This window comes from Sitodiplosis mosellana, unplaced genomic scaffold (genome assembly GCF_009176505.1).
Source record: "Sitodiplosis mosellana isolate CC-2019 unplaced genomic scaffold, AAFC_SMos_1.0 Smas_scaffold_6191, whole genome shotgun sequence".
Classification (NCBI taxonomy): domain Eukaryota; kingdom Metazoa; phylum Arthropoda; class Insecta; order Diptera; family Cecidomyiidae; genus Sitodiplosis; species Sitodiplosis mosellana.
The window spans coordinates 4,323,771-4,348,244 of NW_022601432.1; the positions used below are offsets into that span (position 1 = coordinate 4,323,771).

At 36.1% G+C, this 24,474-nt stretch overlaps 2 protein-coding genes across 9 annotated transcripts in view; one reads left to right on the forward strand and one right to left on the reverse strand.

Annotated features, from left to right (window-relative positions):
* Positions 1-858: 858 nt before the first annotated feature.
* LOC129576759 (protein FAM76A) lies at positions 859-8,449 on the forward strand. The gene is made up of 5 exons (XM_055462359.1): positions 859-1,022; positions 2,688-2,752; positions 2,941-3,060; positions 3,979-4,072; positions 6,572-8,449. The coding sequence occupies exons 1-5, from the start codon at positions 933-935 to the stop codon at positions 7,205-7,207; spliced, it is 1,005 nt and encodes a 334-aa protein (XP_055318334.1). The 5' UTR covers positions 859-932; the 3' UTR covers positions 7,208-8,449.
* A 4,767-nt stretch (positions 8,450-13,216) lies between these two features.
* Positions 13,217-24,474, reverse strand: part of LOC129576761 (methylcytosine dioxygenase TET) — a 97,476-nt gene continuing 86,218 nt past the window's right edge. For 4 of the 8 annotated variants that reach the window (XM_055462378.1, XM_055462372.1, XM_055462373.1 and 1 more), the window contains 9 exons: positions 20,422-20,550; positions 20,043-20,280; positions 17,679-19,902; positions 17,422-17,585; positions 17,058-17,336; positions 16,701-16,932; positions 16,364-16,577; positions 15,742-16,243; positions 13,217-15,627 (listed from right to left, as the gene is read on the reverse strand). In XM_055462378.1, coding sequence (XP_055318353.1) covers positions 14,720-15,627; positions 15,742-16,243; positions 16,364-16,577; positions 16,701-16,932; positions 17,058-17,336; positions 17,422-17,585; positions 17,679-19,902; positions 20,043-20,280; positions 20,422-20,550 — 4,890 coding nt within the window. In that variant the 3' untranslated portion in view covers positions 13,217-14,719. The remainder of the gene's footprint in view (positions 15,628-15,741; positions 16,244-16,363; positions 16,578-16,700; positions 16,933-17,057; positions 17,337-17,421; positions 17,586-17,678; positions 19,903-20,042; positions 20,281-20,421; positions 20,551-24,474) is intronic. The other 4 variants (XM_055462377.1, XM_055462376.1, XM_055462380.1 and 1 more) reach the window with 3 other exon arrangements.

The following is a 24,474-nucleotide window of genomic DNA, read 5'->3' on the forward strand; positions in this document are numbered from 1 at the left end:
TATGCGCCGCCATTATGCTTTTACCTTTTTTTTCAACTTCTCTCTACTTTGCATTGCTTTGCAAATCACGATCGCTATTCGAATCGTCTAGCATTTTTCTCAACCATTCAACGTACGGTGATACAATTATACAGACAAATCCGTGTTCGTCATTAGTTTCTTTTTTTCTCTTTCTCTCTCGACTTTTATTTGGAGACGGCATTTTACACGGAAGAAGAGTTATGTGAAAAAATAAAAATAAAAATAAAATAAATAAATAGATCGATGGTTGTTGTTTTTAAACGTAGACGTTGGATAAATCTCATTTTAATTTGTTGGTGATTTAAGTTGTTGTTTTTTTTTCTCTGTTCCTCGAATCAAGTGTGTCAAATATTTCACTAGTTTTTATCATTTTTTTTGAGTGAAAAATTGTCAAACAAAGCAAGAGCAACCATTTTTTTCTTACTTCGGTTGTATAGCAAAAAACGCAACACAGTGAGAAAGCTATGAACAACATTTGAAGTATCCAAAATCGCAGCGAGAACAATTTTTTTTTCGAATCAACCACCAAATTTACCTGAAGAGAGATAGAGTTAATTTTGAAATAAAAGACTGTGATACAATTGAACTGGCGAAAGAATAAGATTCTCATGATCCTGAATTCCTATGTTAAAAACCAATTGAAAGCAACACCATTCATTTAAGACGAAGACTTAAACCATTTTTGTGCAGTTGCAAGTGCTTGCCAAGACAAACTGAATCCAAATCGGTTGTTTTTTTTTGTCCATTTTTTTTTTAAATTTACACTTTAACACAAATTCTACACCTGATCCAGCAGCAGTAGCATCCAGCGCAAGAAGAAAAATACGGTTCTGATATAAACGTGTGCATAGAACGTATAGATAGAACCATAGAGAAATAGATAAAAGAGCGAAGAAACAACGAAACGGACAATGAGTTCACAAGTGGTTTTGTTCGCCTGCTCCAAATGCTTTTCGAGGCATCCATTCGAAGAGTTGTCGACTGGTCAGCAATTATGCAAGGTAAATAGACCAAGTAATCGATCAAATTAATACCCTGTAGTTACCATGCATTTTCATACGGATTATTTAATTTTTTTCGTTTCATTTAGCTCACATTTCGCATTTCAGCATTTGCATCGTTAGTTTTTTTTTTGTTCACATTTTTTTCTTATTTTTTATTTGGTCGAGATTTCATGCATCAAAAAAATGAAAGTTGATTGAATTTCATCGTACTCTATCTGACAAAATCGTATTTAACCCTGTTGGTCGTCATAGCCGAGTGTTGTCGGTGTGTGTGCGATTCGTTGTTTGTTCGTATTGTAGGCCATTTCAGCAAGGTCTAATTGTTTTTGTGAATTAAACTTTTGAGGCGTGCATATTCCATGGAACGATGTCACTTGATGAATTTGTATAAATTCCGCTATTCAAAAGCGCACACCGTTGCTCGCACGGCACGGCAGACGGAGATAGAAGAGGAAATGGGATAGAGAGCTCACTGTTTCCTTTTTTATTCTTCTCTTGCGATAATTTGTAATGACGTCAAAATTATTGGGACGCTCACCATATTGATTGTGGTTATGACCGTCGCTTTGTGTCTCACTTTTCTTTGTTTCATTTTCTAGTGATTCTTCCGAACAAAATAAAAACGTCTTTAGTTGTCCTGACCTTGGCTGTTATATTCATAATTCGTTGACTACCATTTTGACTGAATTTTCCCACAGCTAGCGGGGGTTGTGTGTTTGAGCATTCAAAATTTGTTTTGAAATTATATAAAAATGTCCCATTTTCCCTATATCCGCATACATATATAATATGCATTCAACTGAGTCAGCGGTAGAAATGAATGATGTTTGGGCAACGTACGTCACAATTACACAGAGACAGTGCGAGAGAGAGAGCGCGCGCGCGTTCATACAATTTCAGGAAGTTTTTCAATGTTTTTCTTGTTTTATTTCCCTCTGTGAGCGCCATGCCGTGCTGTCAATTTGTTTATCATATAAATGATCTCTATTCTATCTCTCGAACTATTCTGTTGGCTATGTCTCTCTTTCTCCCCCCCCCCCCTCCTCTCTCTCTCTCTCTCTGTCGTGATGTGTGCCAATGAATTTTCTCGGTTATCGGTTTCAGTTCGACCAAAGCGGAACATTAGCTACAGCCGTTTTATCCATTGTCACCGGTGGTACACGTCGTTGTATTTTTAGCACTTTATGGCGGTCACATTGAAATCGCTTCATAACATTGACTCAGTTTCGGTTGTTGTTGTTCGAAAGCGCATTCCGAATCGCAGTCAATCGCACTAATGCAACGTTGCAATACTATATTTACGATGTTTCATTTGAACTTCGTTTTGTTTTGAACTAGATTCTTAGCACAGTACTGTTTACACTGGTGCGATTACGTGACATACATGGCGTAGCGATACACATTACGCGCTCTGTGTGTCTGCATTCATTTCGACCTGTCGATTTCGGTTTGCTTGCCGCGCAATTTGATTATTCGACTCAAAATATTGCTGTGATATGATAGCAGCGGTAAAAAGCGAACCAAATGATCGGATTTTTTTGGGGTGTATGACTCACTTTTCACTATAGCATATCAATTAATAAATTTGCGGAAGAAATTGTTGCTTCTCCAAAGCATCTGTAGACATGGTTGAAATCAAACAATTTTTCCTCTTCATTTCAGGATTGCCGAGGTTCTTTTCCCACACTTAAATGTACATATTGCCGATCGGAATTCCAACAGAGCAAGTAAGTTAAGCGATTCCACCCCGAATCGTGTCGAATAAAAATCGACTCAAGGCGAGCCAATTTATTTTAATTCAATTCAATTAAAGCAAATCAACAAAACAAAAAAAATGAGTAGAAAAACCAAAATCGCCAAAATGTTCCAACCAAACTCACACACACACACATTTATATAACCGAAATATTTATAGCAAAAGCAGCACGTCCACCATTTGCAAGAAGTGTGAATATAATGTGAAACAGTATGGAAAACCGTCAGCATGCGAATATTGCAACATAATAGCGGCTTTCATTGGAACCAAGTGCCAAAGGTTCGTTAAGTACCAATTCTTCATTTTCATTGTCGATTATTCTTTCTTTTTCTTTTTTTTTTTTTGTTAATTTTTCTGTTTCGTTGTTAACACACGTGTGCAATGATACAATTAACGAATTTTTTGTTGTTTTTGTTGTTGCTTTTTTTCAATTTTGAGAGAAAAAATGATTTGTTGCGTTTTGTTTGTGAGATTTTGGCGGGATGAAATAAGCGATGGAAAAAAGAAATCGAAATATTATAGAAAAAAAATTTGCCTCTCACACAACGAATGTGAATTGGAATAAAAGCATAGAGAACGCCATTATTTTTCCGTGTATTAGTGAGTCAGAGATGAATGCTTTGAACAATGGAATGAGGTTGTTTTTGGAACATTGTGTTAGGCAGGTATAGAGGGAGAGAGAGAGATCAATGTATATCACGGAAATGACCAAATAATTTGAAGAAATGAGGACTTGTCTGTCATACACAATGAATGTGTTACGTTTTGAACTCAATGGTCGTGAATAATGTTGTCAACACACAGGACACACAGCATTCCCGTCTAACACAAAATTGTTTCGATAGTAGTGCTCCGCATGTCTGACCTAAGCGGTGCTCTCTTAATTCACTGTTGTTCAATTTATCCACCTGACGAGAAAAGTAGAATTATGGTGGCCAATCTAGTTTTTGTTCCAATTGCTTGAATCGATCACTAGTCCTTATTGTTCAACGTCTTATTTCGTTCAACCATTAACCCAACAACAAATTTGCTTTTCCATATCGATTTTTTTTTTCTGTAAAAAATTAGTAGACAATTTTTCCTTTCCTTTTTTAAAACAAATCGAAAGAAAAAAAAAGAGAAAAGTGTTTGTTATTTTTTTTTTTGAACTCGTCCGTTTCTTATGACGCAAACCATTATTATACCGTTATCAATTAGGTGTACAAACTCAGAGTTAAAATATGGCCCAGCTGTAACGTGTGACCAATGTAAACAACGGTGTGCATTTGATAGACATGATGAAAATAAAAAGGTTCGTTTCCAACTCACACGCACACACACACACATACACACGCTATTTGAACCGTATGAAAATGGATAGAAAATGTTTGATGAGTCGCACTTGACACACACAGACGTACGGAAGAACGCACGCAAAAACATTCAGAGATTCACCATTGCGAGACCCATTGAATGCAATTCAATGGAACAAGATACTGTGAAAATGAATGCATTTGCGGAGGTTTTTTCGTCACAAAGTGCGAAAGCACATTGTGTGTCATCGTGCATTGGACTCGATAAAACATTTTTACCCCTCCCCCCCTCCCGACGAGATGGTGCATCATGAATGATTACTCTACAACGTCAACGCTCTGCAACTGCTCCAGAGATAAATTTTTGTTTATCAACGACACACACACACATACAATAGATTCAATTGCTACTTCAGAATCAATACCCGCTGACACAAATTGTCAATGATCGCGCGATATATGAAAAAAAAAATGTAAACATATCCATAATAGAAATACTACGTACAAAAATCCTAACTGAGAATTAGATAAGACCGATACAAATGAATATCTTTTATTGTTTAGAAAAAAAAAACAAGAAAAAAATCGCTCATAAGTTTTGTCCATGTTGTGTAACATCAATTTGAGAATCGATTGTTAAAACTAAGTATATTTCGCTTCCTAAGGATACACTGTTCCAACTATGTATTTATATATGTCATGTTATTGTTATTTACCCAAATGAAAAAAAAGAAGAAGAAGAACAAACTCTGTATTATTGCGACTGTGTGCATGAATGAAGTGCAAACTTGATACGCAAATTAATTGTAATTTATCTCTGTTAATATTATCTAATTGAATTTCGATGTACTTGCTTTCAAATTGCGTGTGCTCTCACATGTCGAAAACGGCACGAAAAAAAAAATGATAAAACCGAAAAATGTATCCAATGTGTTGCGAGAGACGCAATCTAGCAAAGCAATTTATGGGTTAAGTGCCGTGACAAGCCGTCATTTGCATATATATATATAGCGTCAGCAAAATGCATATTTCATTCGCAATCTTTAATACGTATTTAGTGGCTAGGTCGGGAATATTTTGTAGAGAAAAAAAAAACCAATTGTTGTTATTATTATCACACGCATTATTTTATTTTGGCATATACGATTGTGATTCGAGATGAATCATACGTTCGTCGTTGTAAATAAAACAACAACAGCCACTAGAATCTAACTATATTTTGTGTAGTGGTGAATCCACGGTTTTTGATGACGTCAGTTAAGGCTTTAAAGCTAAATTTCAAATGATGACGAAGTCGAAGCTAAACAGAAACAGCCGAAGCTGAAAAACAAATTTTATTTTGATCCTGAAACAATTTTTTTTTGTTCATTCGGTTTATTCTTTACACGAATATTCGAGATTCAACAAGTTGCAATTGTTTTGTATTTAAAAAAAAAAGAAGAGAAACTTGTTATTACGATGGAAATGCAGGCAATCAAAATGAACGTATGGTTCATACCGGAGAGTGATATCAGAAACACAAGCGAAGTGCACGTAGACATATGCCATATTTATGTGGCCAATTTATCGGATATTATAAACATGGCACAAATCGAATGCCAAACAGACATCTGATATTTAATTGGATCATAAACAGTGGTGATTTTCATTGTAGATATTAAAGCATTGATTCAATTTGAATTACAGATCAACCACACACAACGTGCATTCTGTTTGTGAAAGCGTTTATTTACAAAACTGATAAACAAAGCAACAGAAAAAAAAACAGATTTGCTCAGAAAAGTTCAGAAATGTTTCTATTTATTCAGCAAAAATTGCGGCATTTTTGTGGCCATAGAGTTTATTTAAATTTGTCAAATGTAATCAGAATGGCGAGTAATGAAAGGAAGTCGTTAATTATTATTTGAACAAACAGAAAAAGCCAGACCAAACAATGTGTCACTTACGTATATCGCTAGATTATGGACTCTCTTTCATTCTGTTCGCTTTTTGGCGGAATTTTTTTCTTTTTAAACAAAAATGAGGAGAAACACTGATAACTGGCTATAAACAAAAATGTGTTGAAAGTAATTGTCGATTTTGATTTTTTTTTATATCGGCGATTTCAACCGCTGATTTTAACATCTTTGGCCTTTTAATAGTTATTGTTGTTTTGTTCAGTTTTTGAAGATTGATTTAAATTTAAAAAATGTAGAAAAATTCGATTTTTAATAAGATATTAGGGTTCTTATCATTGTTCTCAGTTAAGATACGGTTTAGTGTGTGTGTCGCGCGAAGACTAGAGTAAGAATTGACTATGGACGAGCCAGAGATTTGATAAGTTCGAAGCAAAGCGTGACGAAGCAAAGAAAAAAAACAACAAACAAACACTTTTCTTTCGATTTTTGTAGAAATTTTTGATTTTCAAACGTGTGCTTTACTTTTCGGAGTTTAATCTATTCAGCTATTGAATTTGTTTTCTTACCCATATTTCTTTTCTTTCTCTCTCTCTTGTATAGATTGATGGAAAGCTATTGTGCTGGCTATGTACATTATCATTTAAACGTGCCCTAGCCAAGGCGCGTCAGGTTGAAACGGATAATCGATTAACCAAAAAGCGTCCAAGCACGGACAAGCAACCGGTACCGCAAGGGAACCAGCAACAGCAACAAATCAAAGAGAATCACAAGAAAATCCAACGAACCGATTCATCGAAGCAAGTGTTGCCGGAAATACCGGAGAAAATTCCACGAAACAGCGGCGTATCCATCGATCCAAATAGTTCGGATCATGTGGTGGCGATGACACAGTTGAAAGAGCAAATAGCCAGCCTACAGAAGCGATTGGCGCAAAAAGATCGCGATCTGTTAGCCAAAGACAAACTAATGACCGAATTAAAGAGTAAAAATTTCACCAGTGAAAATGAGATGCGCAACAAAATGAAGGAGACGGAAAAGTTTTATGAAGCTAAAATTGATGTTCTAAATAAGAAATTGTCGTCGTTATTGAAGGAAGTAGCACAATTATCGAAAAATACGAAAAAAAGTGCGGTGACAACGGCGAGCAGTGCAAACAACACGGTGGCCGCGGTCAAAGAGAACAGTGGCAGCGGTTCGGCGTCTGGCTCCGGCACCGATAGTCCAACGACAAATTAGTGTGACTCTATGTATTTCCTTCTACTTCGTTTTTTTTTTATCTCTCGATTTACTTTCTTTTTTTTTTCTTAATTTTTTTTCCTCCTTCGATGGTTTATATATATAAGAAACTCAGAAACTTTTAGTTTTGCTCTAAATTTACACAAAAAAAAACTTGAAAAAAAAAATTATATTTCAAAATGTTCAGACGATATTTTACAAGCAATTGAAAGCATTCAAATGAAATTACCAATTTAAAACAAATAAAAAAAAAGAATGAAAATGAAATGACAAGCAACAAAAGAAATCTTCATTGACCATTTAATATTTTCTGAGACCTGCTGTTGTGTATTGTCAATATCAATTGAATGTTTTTACATGTTAAATTATAAAATGCAAAACATTTTTTTTTCTATTGTGCGTCAAAATCATTATCAATACAAAAAAAAACGTAATTCAATGTCAATGTTATCACTCACAACACACATACACAACAACTCACTCAACACGAATTGTGTCTCTGGAAATAAATCAGTTCACAAAACTTACTCATTTCTATAAAACTGGAACAATCATTTCAAAATTATTCGCATGCAAAACAAACAAAAAAAAACAGAACGAAAAACATTTGTTTTTTTTCTATATATATAAATATGTAATTGTATTTTTTTTTAAAAAACTTTCGTAAACATAAGAGACCACATCAACAAACCACATTGGCGAAATTGCCCATAATTTCTGTTTCAAAACGCTTAGATCAAACAATTGAAATAGTATAAAAGAAGAAAAACTCAAAAGAAATTTCTTTCGTTCCAACGATTGAATCTTTCAAATCTGTTCCACAGAGAAAAAAAAAACATTTTTTTTATTGTTCCAATGAACCAACGAACAAAACATCATTTCCTATGAAAATTTTCCTGCGCAATTTTTCGTTTTCGGTTTTGATTTTCATTCGTTTTTTTTTCTTCATTTTTTCTCTTCTTTTTCTTCATACAGGTTCGATATTGTTGTGCTCAAAATAAACACAGCAATTTCGCACTTTTCCCTTTTAGTAGCAATTACAATCTAGAATAATTTTTGAGAAAAAACAAAACAAAAGAAAAACCTACAAAAAAAACCAGCGGTCCTAAACAAAAATCACCGTTCAAAATGAAGTGAATATTTTTTTCCCGTTCTTTAAGTAAAAAAAATAGTTCTTATAAAAAAAATTAATGTATTATTCTCATAAATAAAAACAACATTTTAAAAATTAATTGCATTTCATCATTCGATTTACGATTTCTTTTTCTTCATTTTTTTCTTTTGTTCAAAACATCAAAAATCAAATTACTGAACTACTTTTGTTCAAACGGAATTCATTTTTTGTTCATAGGATTCGATGGCCATATACAATATTCGTTTAAGCAAACTTTCGACGGTATGATCATTGAAATTGTGGCGTTGAGCCATTAGCATTTTTGTTACGGGTGCTGAGGTTACGGCGGCCGTTGCCATTCCGGTGGCCGTCATCATTGGTGCGAATAAGGGTAAATTCAATCGATCGACTAAGCCCAACACGGCGTTGATAACGTATGCAACGAAGCCGAGTAAGCCCAAAAGAAGAAGAGAGAGATCGTTTCCATGCAACAGACCTAGCAAACAATTATGCCCGTGCAGTGTTGCGGCATGCTGATAATATGGTCGATCAAAATGGCCGTAGTGAAAGTGGCCATGTTTGGACAAATGCGTGGCCAGTGGAAGGATATCGGCATTTGAATGCTTGTGATCGGTTCCAAAGCTATCGTCGATTCGTTCACTGTTTTGTTGATTCATGTCCATATTTCGTATTTCCATTAAATTTCCATTGGTCGCGTTGAATTCTCTTGACGGTAACCGTTCCACTGTATTGAATTGCTTTGGAAACACAAACGGATGAATTTTTTTAATCAACGCTTCCGATCGGACATCAGCAGCAACAGCATCATCAATAGTCGACGATTTTCGCTGATACTCAATTTGCTCTGGTTCAAAATCATTCGCTGATACATCGTTCGATTGATTTGAAATCAGTACCGAGTAGCGGTCTTCGTTCGAACCATTTGGAACACTGGCAATTTTGTAGCCGCTAACACAAACAAACACAAGGACCAAACACTTGACGTTGAAATGCATTTTACCAGCAGTAACGAACACAAAATCACACTGAACTGAATTGGCAAAGGTGCACGCATGCTATTTATACCCAATTTTTGATGCTCGGCACATTTATCCAGTGTAGTCACCGTGTGACAAGAGTATTTCAATGTTTGTTCTTAGCCGCATCATTTCTTATCACACAATGTGGACGCATCAGTGTGTCACAAGTGCATCGCTTTGTTCAGTCGAAAAAATCAGAAAAACTGATTCAACTGCTCATTGAAATGCACACAAACAGGTGGAAAATAGAGAGAGAGAGAGATATTTGATCTAAATTTCTATATGCCATTGGACAGGCTGGTGATATGTTACCATTTTTACAAAGCAAATGTTTTTTTGTTGACTATTTCCCCATATCAAAAAATGTTCCGCATGGAAAACGTTCTCTTACCTTCAGCATGGTACACTGCACTCAACAGAGGTGTGACAGCGCGTGCAACCAGCACCATGTACATCAACAGTCATATTCTTGGCAAAATTTCTATGTCAAATCCAAAGGGGAAACCAGAATTATTCGATGCAGGCAAATAAAAAGAAAAAAACGCGGTGCAATTTTCTCGAAAAATCTTGTTATTCTTTATTTTTCATTCAAATTTGCTGTCTTAAATTGTCTTTTTGTTAATACAATAAGAATGAAATAATACAAATATTAGAATTAATTTTTTTTCCATTGTTTCATCAGTTTCATCTGCATCTGAATTGTATACCTTAATCCGAGAATTAAATATTTTGGTTTTTATTTCTTTTTGGTTAATACATTTGTTTTTTTCTTGTTGATTTTTTGTATTGAATGTTTGTATTTTATTTGTTTGTTTCAGAATTAGAAACGGAAGAAAATCTGTCTTTCTTTCCATTCGACTTGTTTTAGTGCTGTTTGTTTCTTCTCTTCTTCTCCATATTTTTTTTTTGTCTTCTCTCTCATTGTCAAATAAATACGATTCGCGAGATCGGGGATCGTTCAAATGGGAGAGAGATTGGGGGGAGGCTAAGCTTGAGTTTAAAATGTGTATAATATAAAATTATTGGTTAATATTGTTAATAACATGTATGTACTACAACATTTCTTTTTCTTCTGCATTCCGATAAATCAAGTAAAAAGACGCGGAGATATTTCTGGTGTGTTATTTTGTTGTTGTCTTTTGTATCAATCGCCAAAATGAATTATCAAAAAATATCATCAATGATTTCGATCGCACTTTTTTTTCTGTTGAACACACTGAATTACAGCAAAATTGTGTCCAATGCTCAAATATGGACGATCGATTTTGTTACCAGGAATAATGTCTCAAAAATGCATTTATTCAGGCAATGCTCGTCCAAATGGTCGGAATGTGAAATGTTTTTTTTTCTCACGTCTTCCGTGTTTTTGCTAGTGCATATTAGCCAGAAAATATCTCCAAAAAAAAAAACTAAACTTAGTCGGAATTCCATTTAATCGCTAGGATATTTGTTTCTTTATGTTCAGTATATTTTGAAATTTATCAATTCATCAATGGGCCTCAATGATGATAGAAGCGGATGGATGGGGTATTGTGCTAAAGATAGCTCAGTTTTTTCTTTCAGGTGGTAAAAAAAACCTCATCAAAATCTGGATATTACCGATTTGTACTGGCCGATCAGTGGCACACCGTGTGGAACATACTATCCAAAATTGAGCCATTTCTGGCCATACTCCCTTCGAAATGAGTTGTTTTCTTTAGTCTTTTTTTCTTTGTCTACGGCATTTGCATGAGTAGTTTTTATCTGTATAATATTTCTACAATATGATTGTTTTTGTTCATTTTTTGTTGCTGCTGCTTTATTCATTTGGATGCGTCGTTCAGTTATTTATTAATTTTTTTTTCTTCGATTAGATCTAAGGGCGCATTTCGGTTGAAAAACACAATTTCAATAAAACGTCAACTTATTGCTTCAAATATTCAGATAGGTGTTTTTTTTGTCTTTCAATTTATTGAGAACGCACCAAAAATGTGTCTATGTACTAATAATACGTTATTTCCCGTATCAATATTATCATAACGTCTTTTTAAAATCTAGAAACAGCTTTTGTTTGCTATATATTTTTTTTTACTTAGTTTTTTTTCCCTTCATCTCTCCTTTTTAATCAATCGGCTCGAATAATTTTTTTTTTAATTTCTTTGGGCTCCAAAAAGAGTGTGTGTATCATATTTTGGGTGAACTTTATATCCATTCGACTTTTTTTTACAAGTAATTTTATGTATGGGTGGTTTTTTTTGCTTTTGATTTTGTATACGAGAGGTTGTTATAGTATAAAATATCTTAAATATTCAATTTCTTGCTTGTTCACTTCATCATAATCACTGATGTCTTTTTTTCTTCTTCTTGTTTGTCAATCATTTTTTGGTTTTGCGTTTGTCATCAAAAATCATTCACTTATACATCTACAGCTTTGTGGTTGATTTCATATGTACTTCGGTTATCATTTCCAAATATGTATTTATGCTCTAAATTGGTTTTCTTCTTTCATAAATATGTTTCATTTTCATTCCGTTTCGACGTATTTTTCATCAATTTTGTTCATAAATTTGTCGAAAAAAAGAACACAATGTCAAAAATTTTGGTTTGCGGTTTTATGTTGCTGTATTTTTCTGTTTTTGCTTTTAGAATCCACATTGATTTGTTTTCCTCTTTCAATCGATTTCGATTAATTTTTAGACCATTTGTTCTTGCTCTTTTTGCTTGCTCTTTTGATTATGTCTTGTTTCATCAAAGTTGTTTAGGTTTTTTTTTTGGTTTTGTCTTTAGATAGATATGTGCCGCAGAATACAATTTTACATTAAAAATTATTGTTCCGAAATTGTTTGTTACGTATATTGTTTCTCTTTCTTTTGAAATGGATTTTTTTTTGTTCATTCTTGTTTTGCTCAATCGTCAGTCAAGTGATATTCGAAATGAAATTTCGCGTTTTTTTTTGCTTTCGCCTTTTTCATTTTTGTTTTTATAAATAATTTCGTCTATTGCGAGCGCTGAAAACATTCATAGATTGCATTGAAGTTGTGACCCAATCGCTTGTTTTATTAAAATGTAAAAAGATGAAAAAATAAACAAACCAAAAAAGTACATTACCCACAAAAAAAAACTCAGAAAACACACTGAAAAAAATAAATAATCAAAAACAACTAAAATGTGTACAAAAATGAAGAAATAAAAAGTCGTTGGCAATTATTTTTTATTTAAACTTTTATTACAAATGTTCATGTTTACTCGGTTTATTCTCAATACTTGTTCTTCTTCTTCTTCATCGTTTTTTTTAAATTGAAGTAATAAGAGTAGATATACTTAGCAAAGAAAAAAAATGATTGAAAATCTAAAATGGCAATTGCTCTTACATGTAAAAAAATGAATTCATCACTCATCAAAGTTTTTGTTTTACCGCATCAATGGCTTAGTTTAGGTATTATTTTCTTTTCGATTTTTTTTTGTTTTGCTTTTTTCCAGTTTTTTTTTTCTTCTCAATAAAAGTCTGTCTTTTCTCAATCAGTTTTGGAATTTATGTGTCCTTTGTATTTGAAAGTGAATGAAAAAACGGATGAACGTTTCGTTGCCAGATTCAAAAATAAATTAAGACCAATAGTACTACGCTCTCATTGAAGAGATGTGAATTTTGCGTGGAAATTTTTTCAATCGAACAACTAAATCGGAATCAAAAAAAGAGTGTGCACGATCAATTGAAAGTCATGTGCTGACGGTCGGGGTGGATATAGAGAAATGCATGTTCAAAGCAAATATGGTTTTTTTTTCTCATTTTCTCTTCATTAATTTTATGTATACAAATTTGAAGCGGGACAAAGTTATACACACTTGAAAAAAAAATTCATTACGTTTTATTCATACTTTTGTGGTTTTGTCAATTTTGACGTGATTAATTTTACGATTAATAATGCATGGTTTTTCTTCGTTCATTTTCTCCTAACTCTGGTTCATTTGTTCAATAGATATCTGCTTCCCTATCTGGTTGTAGTCATTGTGTCGGTGTCGCCGCGATCTCGGCACTTAAAATTATTTAACTTTAAAATGAAAGAAAAAAAAAAGAGTTTTCTTAAACGATTTGCTTTCTTTTTCTTCTTTTTCTTTTGTTCTTCTCCTAGAAAATGGCAAGATGAGTGTTTGGTTCAATTCATTTGATTCCGGAATTTAATTCAATTCCGGTGTTGGTATTGTTATTGTGTGACAAGAAATTATAAAACTAATCACCCTCAATTTTAATGGTTACAAAAAACATTATTCGAAAATTATAAATTTTTAAAAGAAAAGTTTTGATGCAAAATTGTCTTTAAAAAGAGCAGAGGGAAATAAAAATGTGATATTTTCATAAGAAATTTTCATCGAAAATCAATATGGTTAGTATTTCCTCTGCTTTAATCTCTTCAGTTGGTTTGTTATTTTCCTTTTATTTTTGTGTGTTTTTTTTTCGCGGGTGGTAGTCTTGTAAGTATTTTTGTTGTTTATTTGTTTGTTTGTTAACATGAAATTTGTACTTTCGGCTTTGATAAATATTGTGTTGTATTGGCTCTAAATGTAATATGTCTTTTGGTGATGGCTCATAGATGGTGCCGTTTTGTGTGTATTATGTGATTCTCTCACTGATGCTCTTCCCATCGGCAAGAGCTAATATCAAATGGATTTTGAGTATGACGCGTTTTTTTTTTCTTGTATCTTTGTGTTTTCTTTTCTATTTATTTTGAGAATTTGTCTTTTGGGGGTGATTGGTTTTCAGTTGTTGTTTCTATTTCAAATATTCATTGTTACGTTGGAAATACCATACAATCTCGCTAAATTTAATTAGATTTAATGTTGAATTCAATAATAATAATTAATAAATGCGCATAAAATAATTTATAAATTATATTTATATATACACAGCGAAATGCGATATTCGGTGTATTATTTTAACAATCGAATGAGATATTGATTCAGATTTTACACAATGTCTTTAAAAAAAAGCTTGTAATACTTGTTTACTGTGTGTATGTGAGTGAGTAAGTGAGTGAGTGAGTGTGATGGAAAGAAAATTAATCGATTGAAATGAAATTAACGGAATTTGTGTCAGCGCGCGCTTGTCTCAACTTTCGCATGAATGTCACAGGCTTGTTTCATTTTATATTAGATGTGTGTGTGTGTGTGTATGTGTGTGGATTGATCGATTATCACATTGCCGTAATTTATTGTTGATTCGATTGCGTGATGATGGAAAATGGAAAATCAATGTATTTGTGCGTATCAAGCACTTTACAATTCAAAACGATCAGCACCAAACTAAAGTGGCTCATCGTCATCATCGCCAAAATGTTTACATTTGCAACCGATCCATTTCCAATTCCTCAATCTTTCGTTCACCTATGAAAATTTATTACTTTCTTCTTTTATTGCTACGGCGATGTCTGGCGTTTTAACGTCTTGTTTGTCTTTTTTCGCTTCAGCGGCTTTGGATCGGGATTTTCTTGGTTTTGCCTTTGATTTGCCACTTTTGCTGTTCGATTTTGCGGCGGGCGCTTCAATTTTTGGCTCTTCAACCGGTGGTAATGTGATACCGAGACGCTTCAAACGCATCTTTTCCTCCCATTCTTCGATACCGTGCCGATGACGATTCAAATTCCGATGCTGATAGAAAATTAATGTGATTCGCGTTGGATTTTTACGATTTGGTTTTTTCAACGATGACGTTGCGTGCATTTCATGCTTGGCACATTCAATTAACACAGAACCATGCTCAAGTGCGATACCAATACCACCCAATGTAGTATCTTGAAAGCAATCGAGATTTTCGTTAATCTCGGTAATTTCACCGATGGGTTCGGGCTTTTGCACGATTGGTTCTTCAATCTTTTCAACGGGCTGTGGTGTGGGCACGGCCGTCGGTGACATATGCTCCGACAAACCGGATAAATTGGTGAGCGTCGGTTCGGTAGAATTGTTTGACTGGGAATTGGATAAGGGTGGCGTTGTTACGGTCGGTGCGGCAACTGGGACAGCTGATGGAGCAGCCGGTGAGAATAGATTCCAATTTGGCGGCGGTGTTTGCGTTTGAGGTAATTGACCAACCGGTGCATGATGGTAAATGTCATACGGATTATATGGCTGATGATGCGGATGATGTGGCGTATAGAAATTGTAACGCAATTTATCATTGTTATAGTAATCCAAATTGTTGTAATGATGCGTTTGATTGTATGTTGGCGTCGAATATGTTGGATATATTGGATATGCCGGCTGAGTCGAATGATGATAACCATAGGCTGGATAGTCTACAGAAAAAAAAAACAACAACAACAACAACAATACACATAACATTCCAGTTAAAGATTCCGAAATTTTTGTTTGAATTTTCGCATTAATGCTCTGATCGATCCATTCCTTACCTTGTGGTTGTTGTCTTTGCATTTTTGTAACATCTACAACGCTCGGACTAAACGCTGAGCCACTATTATTGGCGTTAATGATTGTTGTTGAGTCGGGATTTTCTTCGCTGCCGCGACTTTTCACTTGTTCATTTCGGTCAGCTGGCGATGGATAGCCGTATTCCATGGCATGCGGTGGAATCCACTGTTGATTATAATAATTTCGTTTGTCAATGTATGAACCAGTTGCATAATCATAAGAATATGGAGAGTCTAATACGGTGCTTGATATCTGGTTGGACTGCAGTTGCGCATCGGTAAAGTTGTCAATCATCGATGCCATATTGATAAGATTCGAATTTGAATTCATCATGCTATTTTGGTTTGGTGCCGAAAATGCGCTATGATTTGATGGGCTGCCACTAGTATTGCTACTGTTGCTGCCAATATTAAGATTGTTAATGGTACTGGCTGTGCTTGGCGTTCCAGCTCGTGACAGCGGATGACTTGGGCTTGACTGTTGCTGCAAATGAAGCAAAACAAAATCGATCGATAAGACTTGCAAGTTCATAATGAATATATTTCAATTCTTTTTTTTTTCGTTCATTTTCAAGCAGAAAATTCAGAAATTGAAAAATCCTACCTGCTTCGACTGACTCTTGTTGCTTTTCTTGCCATTCTCCTTTTTAACAGCGCCCGGTGTGGGTGGGGCTGGAGTCACTGCAGGAGTTGGCGGAGCAGTCTCTTCGGTGGGTGTGCCTGGTTCATCGTCCGGCATATCTTTGCCATTACGCTTTTTACCATGCCGACGACAAGGCAACAGTGGAGTCGCACGAACGCGAACTTCACATGGAAATCTACGCATATTGAATCGAAAGAAACGAGCAATTTAGTCAACATTGATGCATTTTCAACGTAAATGACGGTGTATTTTCAAAGCGAATCGATAGAAATTCGGAAGAAAATCATACAAAACTCACTTCTCGAGCACTTGAACGCAGCCAGTTTTGTGCTTATCTTTCTGCACATCAGCACTGTCGAATTCATCGGTTGTGTCCATTACGTATAACGGTAGGATATGCAATTGCTCATCATCGGGTGGCATTCCGGGTGGTTTTGGTTTTAATAAGCCCACCTGAACGGTACAGCCATCTTGCATATTATGCAAATCGCGATGTGCGTGAGCACAAAAGTCCATACATGTGGTAACACCTAACCGAGAAAAAAAACACATTGCGGTTATCGTTTTTGTTTTATAGATTGACGTTCGAAAATTAATCGTTTTGCAAACAACAACTCAACAAGAAGAAACGAAAAATGGATTTTGATGATATTACCTGAAAATGGTTTGCCTGCTTTCAATCCCAGCCGACAGTCAGGTGCTTCGTTTTCATATTTACATTGATTTTCATATGCTTTTGGTGCGAGTGTTTTGTACAGTGGACTCAACATGGTGGCCAGTACATTCATGTGCTCTTCAATTTCCGACTCCTCACTTTTCACCGACAAACGGAATTTGCGCACGGTTTTTGATCGCGCATATTTGCAGCCATTGTAGTACATTGACCATGAACAGCCAAACGAAAATGATGCACCACTTGTTTCGGGATCTAAACCTATTTCGTTCGAAATAATTTTACACGTATTAGAACCACAATGGTAAAAACACAATTCGAATAAAGAAAAATTATCAAAAATTACCTTGACATGCGCATGTTCGATTTTCATTGGTCGCACAACGGCGAGTCGTGGGCAATCCAAATTTATTCAACTTGTGAATGAGCAATCGATATGAATTGTCGGCTTCATGCTTTGGCACACCTTCCCAAGCGACAATACAAACAACAATAAATGTTGCATTACATCTGCAAGCAGAACGAACGTAATTTGGGGGTTAGGCGTGTTTGGATAAACAAAGATAAACAATTTCGTTGATTTCTATCAAAACCTCAACTTACTTATGGCCTTGTCGACGTTTTACGATGCACAAGATCTTCTCTTCGCTGTCAACACGGCGAATAATCCATTTGGCCAATGGGCAACCCTGTGATGTTTTCCCCTCTTTACCGGAATAAATGACCTTTTCAATGCGAAGCTGTCGACCACGAATGCCGATGCGATTCTCCATATTGGCACGAAGTTCGGCCAACGATGAAGCAGCACCCAAATGCGTATAATAGCTACCCGGTTCGGGCGGTGTTTTTTCATCGGGTCCGAAGCAATCGCAATCAGGCACTTCCGGTTTCATTCCCTTTTCCGTTCGATCGATCGGCAATTGGGCCATATCGGTGCTTGTGTGCGATTTTTCCAAATCCATATCATCATTGGTTGATAGTTTGTCAGTACTCAAATGATCTTTATTGAGTGTTGAACCCTGTTTTTGTGGATAATATGAAATGCCGTTAAATGCTTGTTGTGATTGTTGTGATTGTTGTTGTTGTTGTTGTGGTTGATGTTGATGGTGGTGTTGCTGTTGCACCGATGGCTGTTGCTCAAGCTGACTGAGGCTTGTCGTGCCATTTTCATCATAAAATGCAGAAAATCTAGGTTCATTCGAACTCTTACTTACGTCATCAATTTTATGATTTTTAATACCATCTGCGGTATGATGACCGCTGCTTGTGCTATCCGTGAAACGGCCATGATTTGGATACGTATGGATTGGTATGTCCTTCTCATAGTTGGTCAATTTGGTGAGATCGGGATTTTTTGTATCCGTTTCCTTGTCCGTATCACGCATAGCATATGGTTTGATGTCTTGACTTTCATTCGATGACATCGATTGCTGGTTGTTATTGCAATTTGTTTCCGCAGATGGTATTGAACTAAAATTTGGCACCCCTGTTGAATTGTATGGACTATTTGGATAGGCTTGATGATGTGAATGATGATGATATGCAGAGCTTGAATATGGTGGATAGTTGCCATAGTTTTGGCCATATTCCGATTGATGTGTCACGGTGGCCGTTGCTGTGCCACCCGCTCCCGAATTATTCTGACTTTGACAATAGTCCGCATAATTGATGAAATTTTGATAATTACGTTCGTAGCCCTCCATTTTGACTTGGGCCGATGGATAGACGCCGCCTGATCCGGGCATTGGATACGGTTGCCGTGGCGGTGGTATCGTTGACAATGGTTCTTGTTTCAATGGTTTCGAACCCAAGCCACCACCGTACAAAAAACTGTTGCTATTCGGTGGCTTTGCCGCAGCGGTGACCGGATCAAATCCTTCGGGTGTTTGATATGGATTCAATGGATCTGGCGTGTGTACGCTTGGCATGTATGGCGATGGTGAACTATTCTCATATTTTGCATTCGTTCCATATGCACTCGGGTATAAATCATTGCCTTTGTTAAAGTTTGGCATAAAACTGGAAGATTTTTTCTCATCGGGTGTTGATTGCTTTGCTGGCGGCTGTGATTGTGCTGACGCATTTGGTTTCTTTCGTTGCCGTTTTGGCGCTGGTTTTTTCACGGGTTTATCGGAATCTAATAATTTTGGTGATGATTTATTTTTGCTATTGATGATATCTGGAGCCTGTTGCTGTTGCGGCGGTTGAAAGTCATCGGGCGGTTTATTTGCTTCGGCCGCTGCGGTTGACTTCCAATGCGGTGGAACGCCACCACCTCCGTTTGGTTCAACATTTAAATTTGGTTGAACCGACGATAAACACATATCGGCACTTGGGCTATTGATTGCCAAGTTACCGTCTGTGTTTAAGTCTCGGAGATGGTGGCTATACGATAAAAAATGACCGGTCTTGTTGTTAGCATCCAAGCCGGACATTTGTTGTTGTTGCTGCGATGATGGCACTCCGTTTGTATGCGTTTTCCAAGGACTTATGCCATCCGTCATAGGCTGTCGCGTACCATTCGTTTGCGCTTTCCAATGTATCCCATTCGTATCCGTCTTCCAATGCATGCCATGCTGAAGCGATTGTGGCTGCTGTTGCTGCTGTTGTTGTTGCTGTTGCTGTTGCTGTTGCTGTTGTTGTTGTTGCTGCTGCTGCTGTTGTGGAGTATTCTGATTTTGTTGTGATTGTTGACCTGCATTCTGTTGTTGTCCGCCGAATTCGCCTGAGTACCCGTTACAATTGAGTGAGTGCTGTGGCGGAACAACGCTGCTCACTCGCGGATACCCAGGCATTTCGTTTCCCGATAGCGAGGAAGACATGCGTGCTAAATCGAATCAAATACACAGAGAAAAAATAACACATTGACATAAGCACATCTCTCGTTTTGCCCAATTCAAACCGGATCAATATGAAATTTTCAAGAAAAAAACAGATGAAGAAAAGAAACAATATTCTAATACTCACACTTATTCAAGTCATTCTGTCCTCCTAAAAGCATTGGTGATGGGCCTGTGGTTACTTGGCCTGCATATGAAGCAGTTGGCGCAAAGCTGACACTTTGCAATGACACTTGATTTATTGGTGGAATTTGATTGCTTTGAAAATCGTATCGCTGAACTGGTGCTGCATACGAACGGCCATAGTTTGGATCAAAACTGAGGCCACTCTGTACATATCCAGTTGGCTGGTAAGCAGCATAGCCCTGTGTAAGCAATGAAGTCAGAGAGTAAAGATTAAAATACAGAGAATAATTTTAATAAAATATTCATGATAAAACCGCTTTTGCAATGACGATTACTATGAAAAAGTTCAATGGAGTCGGCAACGGCCAACGAATACTTACTTGTGGTTGGAAATCGATTGAGTTCAGTGCCGATATTCCGGGCGTATTTTGTGGAATCTGTTGGATAAATTGATTCTGCCATCCTTGAGATGGATCTGCTTGCCATGTTGGATAGAATGCCATTGGTGTCTGCACAGAAAGAAACAAGAAAAAAAACAACATTGAAATCATGGTTTATTAGTTCAATCACTTCAAAAAAAAAGAAGAAAAGAATACAGTCCACAATCTAGAGTTGATGCTTTTAAATGTACAATGTGTTTAAATGAATCACAAATACGCGTTTATGCCATCACAACGTCATCGAATAAAAAATTCAATCATGTTTACAAAAGTTCGTGTTTTTTTCGTTGTTGATTAATTTTCCATGGGTGTTTGGCTTTTTTTCCCTCTCGTTTTATCTCGTTTCGTTCAATTATGTGTTGGTTTCTTTTTATATTTTCTTTGCATACATTGCAAATTTCAAAGAAAATTCATATTCTTCCATTCGGTGGATACGATTCACGGTGTGCAGTGAACATCACATGTCATGCAAAAACAACAACAGCGAACAAAAAACATACGACAAACCATGCCACCGAAAAAACATACACGAAAAATATCACGATCTTTCGATTTTTGCCACTGTTGTGCTGTGTGTCGATATAGATGTACAGATGTGTGCTTTGCAGAAAAAGCATCACACAATGTACACACACACACACACAATGTGCAATGTACCGAGTTTCGGAAAAGAAAAACACGAAAGAGAAGAGAGAGAGAGAGAACGAGAGAAATTATTTCGAGCATTATAAAATATTAAAAAGTTTCATTAAAAATGTTATTCCGACGAATAAATACATACATAATCAAACATTAAAGTTTAATTTAAAAATAAATGGGAAAAGTAAAAACCAAAAGTGGTGTGTATGGGATGAGCGTAAGCGTGAGCGCGCGTACATCCACGATACAAAAGCGCACAATACAATTTAGTATGCCGGAGTAGGAGAGTGAAGCTGGGAGAGTTACAGAGAGACAGAGAGAGTGTGTGTAAGAGCAAAGAAGGGCTAAATGTGTGTGATGCGATTTCTGCACTTGCCACGAACCATACAGTTGAACGAACAAGCGAACGAACGAACGAACGAACGAGCGATTGAATATCAAGCAAAACGGTCCCTGTCTCATCGACCAACCGAGAAGAAGACACCACACATACACACAAGCGGAAGCAACGGAAAATAAAATAGGGAGAGACCAAAGTGAAGTCTAGAGATTTTACAAGACATAATGAAAATAAGCATAATAAGAAAATAACACAGCAAATGTTCGTTTCTTTGATGCGATACGAGGCAGTCTTTTCTCTCTCCCTCTCTTTTTCTCTGTTTTCCCTCTCTCTCTCTCTCTCACGATGATAGCCTTTGAAAATACTGTCAAAATGGTAAACAAATTTCAACCGAGGATATTTCATAGCAAAACGGCCAAATGTTTCTAATTTCATTTAAATTAATAAATAAATATCTTTCGGCATCATATGCATACGAACATAAAATAATTTTTTTTTCCGTTGCTGGTCGTTTCGTTCGTTTGAGGATTCAAATTGCATGTTGTGTGGCGGTGTTGTGTGAGTCTGTATATGTTATAAGCGCCCGTTCGCATGTTCTCTTCTCACTCGACAGTGTGTTTTGATTGTATTAAAAAACGAGTAAAGTCTTTTATGTATTTTGATTGGAAGCAATCCATGGAACGGGGCTACACTTATTTCCCTCGATTTATGCCATTATATTAGGTGGTTGTGTGTGCGATTTTTTTTTCTTCCGTTGTTGTGTATTGGCGGCTGCTTAAATTGCCTCCACACACCACCACCACCACCATCCATCCCTCATCTCGCCCACCACCCCAAACCCAATCGTATACAATTTACAAAGGAAATTGTATGTAAATTTTTGGCATTATGCAAAAGAACGGCATTTTTCATCGTGCAAACAGAGTATAGCACACATAGCACAGCCACCAACAAATGCCGAACAAGGAAGGATCGCGCGTTTTGCAAAAGATACCAGCAATCCTGACGACTGACGCAACAAAAAGAAAGAAGAAACTAAAACGGAAAAAATGGCAAATATTTTTCCGTAAATATTGGTTAAATCATGCATGTATTGTAAATGGTTTTCTCCAGAGAGCGAACGAAAGAATGAACAACAATGCGATGTGATGGTACATATTCGGAAGGTGAATTAACAAGAAAAAAAAACACGGTTTTGTTCCGTATTTTGTACGTTTCTTTTCTCGTCAGAGATTCACATATTTCCATTGCTGGTACCAATTCGAGTGGATTAAGAAGCTCTTGACGATTTCAAATGAACGTACTCTACATTCCAACGCTTCTTGTTCTCACTCTCTTTTTCTTTCAAATTTAAATCAAATTCATTGAAATTATGATATGAATGCTCTAATTTGAAAAAAAAATTCAACGACGTACAATTTTGTTAAAATAGTTAATTTTCTACCCAGAAAAAATAGAGTTTTGCATAAAAACGCATGGTTTAATGCTGAAAATAATTGCTTGGATTTAAATAGACACATCAAAAAGAAATTTATTTGCATTAAAACCCTTTATAATTTCACCATTATATAAAGAGATAGGACGAGAGAGAGAGAGAGAGAGAGAGAGAGAGAAAGGGTGAAAAAATAAACGCAGAATATTCATTATAACGCTTTGGTTGGTTGGTTGCTCTGATTTAAATTTGGTTGACCAATTTTCAGGTTTTTGGCGTATACAACTTAAAGACCAAAACAAAGAGGCAATTTCCGACGCTAACGACAAGTTTAATCTCATTTTTATAATACCGAAACAAATGTGGCCGGGAAATTTTTGTTTGCAAACAACTTTCACATTTTGGTCGCATCATCTCTCTTCTTCTTCTTCTTCTTCTTCAGCGCTGTGAGAGTGCGAGAGCGATGTTTGTTCATTTTCACAAGAATAGTGTGATATTTTTTTGATATTGCAGTGTGTGAGAGGATCCACGTCATTGTATGTATGTGTGTATGTTGCGAGCTCTTGTTTCATTTCAATTAGACTTCATAGCCACTAAATTTTAGCTTAAAATTTGTGTGTTTTTGCCGTCATTTTATTTGCATCATTATCTTTGGTTCTTGTAATTTTTCGCTTCATACATTTGCCAGCGGCCCATTCGCAAATGAAACAACAGAAACATTGATGCAAGCAAACAATGAAACAAGAGAATCGAATAAAAAAAAATTCCCCCAGAAAAACACGACGAGAAGAAAAAAAACAGCAACAACAAAATGCGAACACAGTATCGCGAAAGCATCACCAGCACGAGCGAAAGACACCGAAATTGTAATAATAATAAGAAAATGTAAATATGTTAAAATGTAAATTTGGTGCGCAAAGCAATTGCGCATTTTCGATTTGATGATGATGCCGCGCCGCGCGAGAAAAACAGAGATTCGAGAGAGAGAGAGAGAGAGAGAGAGAGAGAGGGGGAAGAGGAAAGCAATCCACTGACTCACTCACTCTATTTTCATTCAATTTATTCTGCTTTTGTGACTTTATTCTACATTGGACGATATAGAAAATGGAATAATGGTGTTTATAGATTGAATCGAGTGTGTTCCGAAGTGGAATACACTAACAAAATGGAATATATTCTGTCTCTCTTAGTCCAACTCACACACACACACAGACACACAGTGGCTTTTGAAAACTGTATAACGACACCAAATCAAAATAGATGGATCGTCGAATTGAAATGGACTTATTGCAGAAAGAGAGAAATTCACAGAGTGAACGAGGAAAAATTCGACGGGGTTATCCTACGTTTGCCACATCAAATGCATTGAAAGCAAACAATTATACTGGCTAATTTATAACTAAATTAATGGCACGCACAAGCACAGCCAAAATACGCTAAGTCAGTCATTGATCATTAGCATCAAAGACAAAGATTTCATTTTCGTTATCATGTCTCACAGTCAAAATTTCCCTCTGTGTTCTTCTCTTTCTCTTTCTCTCTCTCTCTCTCTCTCTCTCTCTCTCTCTCTCTCTCTCTCTCT